Source organism: Nicrophorus vespilloides, unplaced genomic scaffold (assembly GCF_001412225.1).
Source record: "Nicrophorus vespilloides isolate i.1.1-1 unplaced genomic scaffold, Nicve_v1.0, whole genome shotgun sequence".
NCBI lineage: Eukaryota > Metazoa > Arthropoda > Insecta > Coleoptera > Silphidae > Nicrophorus > Nicrophorus vespilloides.
Genome location: NW_017095939.1, coordinates 23,663 through 25,260, shown reverse-complemented (window position 1 = coordinate 25,260; position 1,598 = coordinate 23,663). Strand labels below are relative to the sequence as shown.

The following is a 1,598-nucleotide window of genomic DNA, read 5'->3' as shown; positions in this document are numbered from 1 at the left end:
ATATGGTATATAGAAAATATATTGTTATGATTCCCTATTATTCTTTATTCATCCACGACGTTACTTATATAAAAAGACAATATTGATTTTGGAAGCGTTGATCATTCATTTAATGCATGAGAGAAAAAATTAATGAGTTTTTTTCAGATTTGGGAAATCCAATTACAGTCACAGCAGATGTCGATTGTCTCATAGGCAATTGAACATTAATTTTTAAATAAAACGTAAAAATGCTTTGAATAAATAAGTGCGTATGGTTAGTATATAAATGAGGACTAGTTTGGAGGAGCTCAAAGCAAACGGGAAAATGGCTTTGAGATTGTACACCACCGCTGTAGGTCCACCAAGCAGAGCTGTTTTATTATGTGAGAAAGCAATTGGTTTAAATTTAGAACACATCGAAATTAATTTGCTGCAAGGAGATCATATGAGTCCCGAATTAGTGAAGGTAATTAACAAAATCAATTCAATCTATTTATTAAATTAATTGTATTTAGATGAACCCACAACATACAATTCCCACTTTAACGGATGACGATATCGTGATATGGGATAGCCACGCGATTATGGCATATCTCGTAGGCAAATATGGTGGAGACTGCGAATCCCTCTATCCGAAAGATTTAGCGCAGAGATCTTTAGTGGATCAAAGGCTCCATTTCGATTCTGGCTGCATCTTCTATTTAGTAAGAAGAATTGGGGTAAGTAAACAATTTGTTGTTATAATAATCAATTATTTCTGATTGCTATTGCTTATAGGAGGGTATCATGTGTAAAGATTCAATAACGCCTGATGAGACATGCAAATCCCTTGCCCATCGTAACTATCAATTTCTCGATGATTTCTTGATCGACAAAGATTGGGTCTGCGGAAATTCTATCACAATAGCCGATTTCAGTTTAATATCTTCGGTTACTACATTGGATCTGTTAGTTCCTATCGGGGACACTTATCCTAATATCACAGCGTGGCTCGGTCGAGCGGAAGAATTAAGTTATTACGATGTAAATAGAAGCGGATTAGAGAAATTCAAAGAGTTTATAGAAATTATATCAACAAGTTAAATTTTGTATTTACATATTGTAGAAATTGTACGATTCTATTCGTATGTTAATAAATAGTTTTATTTCACCTGAGTAAAGACTTATTATGTTATTCTTTTTAAATTTAGTACAATGAAATTGAATTAGTTATTTTTTTTTTGGGTAAAATACTAAAAAAGAAATATATACGTTTGGTGGACCGAGTATGCGGTATAAGCAGATGCAACGGTATGCATTATTCTGGATTATGAAAGCCCGGTTGGGGAAATAAGCTATCAAATTGTTAATTCAACTTTATGGTATGCTATTTTATCGAAACTGCCGGTTCCATTGTTTCTCGCACTGACGGCCGAACAACGGCTTTACGTAATATGGGTTTTTATATATGTAAATGCGCTTCAACATTTGTACGAATTACCCCACATCCTACAGAAATTTTATTTATAATTACGCTCTATACTTTCCGTAGTTTTCAGTATTAAACTGACTGTTCTGTAACTGAAATTATTATATTATAATAGGTGAAGTAAAAACTTTTAAGACTTTAGTTAGAT

At 33.0% G+C, this 1,598-nt stretch overlaps 1 protein-coding gene across 1 annotated transcript; it reads left to right on the top strand.

Moving 5' to 3' along the window:
- Positions 1-307: 307 nt before the first annotated feature.
- LOC108568877 (glutathione S-transferase 1) lies at positions 308-1,065 on the top strand. Its single transcript, XM_017930224.1, has 3 exons — positions 308-448; positions 498-701; positions 760-1,065. Exons 1-3 carry the CDS (start codon positions 308-310, stop codon positions 1,063-1,065), a joined length of 651 nt encoding a protein of 216 aa, XP_017785713.1.
- Positions 1,066-1,598: the final 533 nt, after the last annotated feature.

Bases quoted from the DNA above. Each gene is read 5' to 3' on its own strand.
- LOC108568877 (XM_017930224.1), top strand. From the start codon at position 308: ATGGCTTTGAGATTGTACACCACCGCTGTAGGTCCACCAAGCAGAGCT. The intron at 449-497 runs GTAATTAACAAA...AATTGTATTTAG, and splicing joins TGAGTCCCGAATTAGTGAAG to ATGAACCCACAACATACAAT. The intron at 702-759 runs GTAAGTAAACAA...TATTGCTTATAG, and splicing joins ATTTAGTAAGAAGAATTGGG to GAGGGTATCATGTGTAAAGA.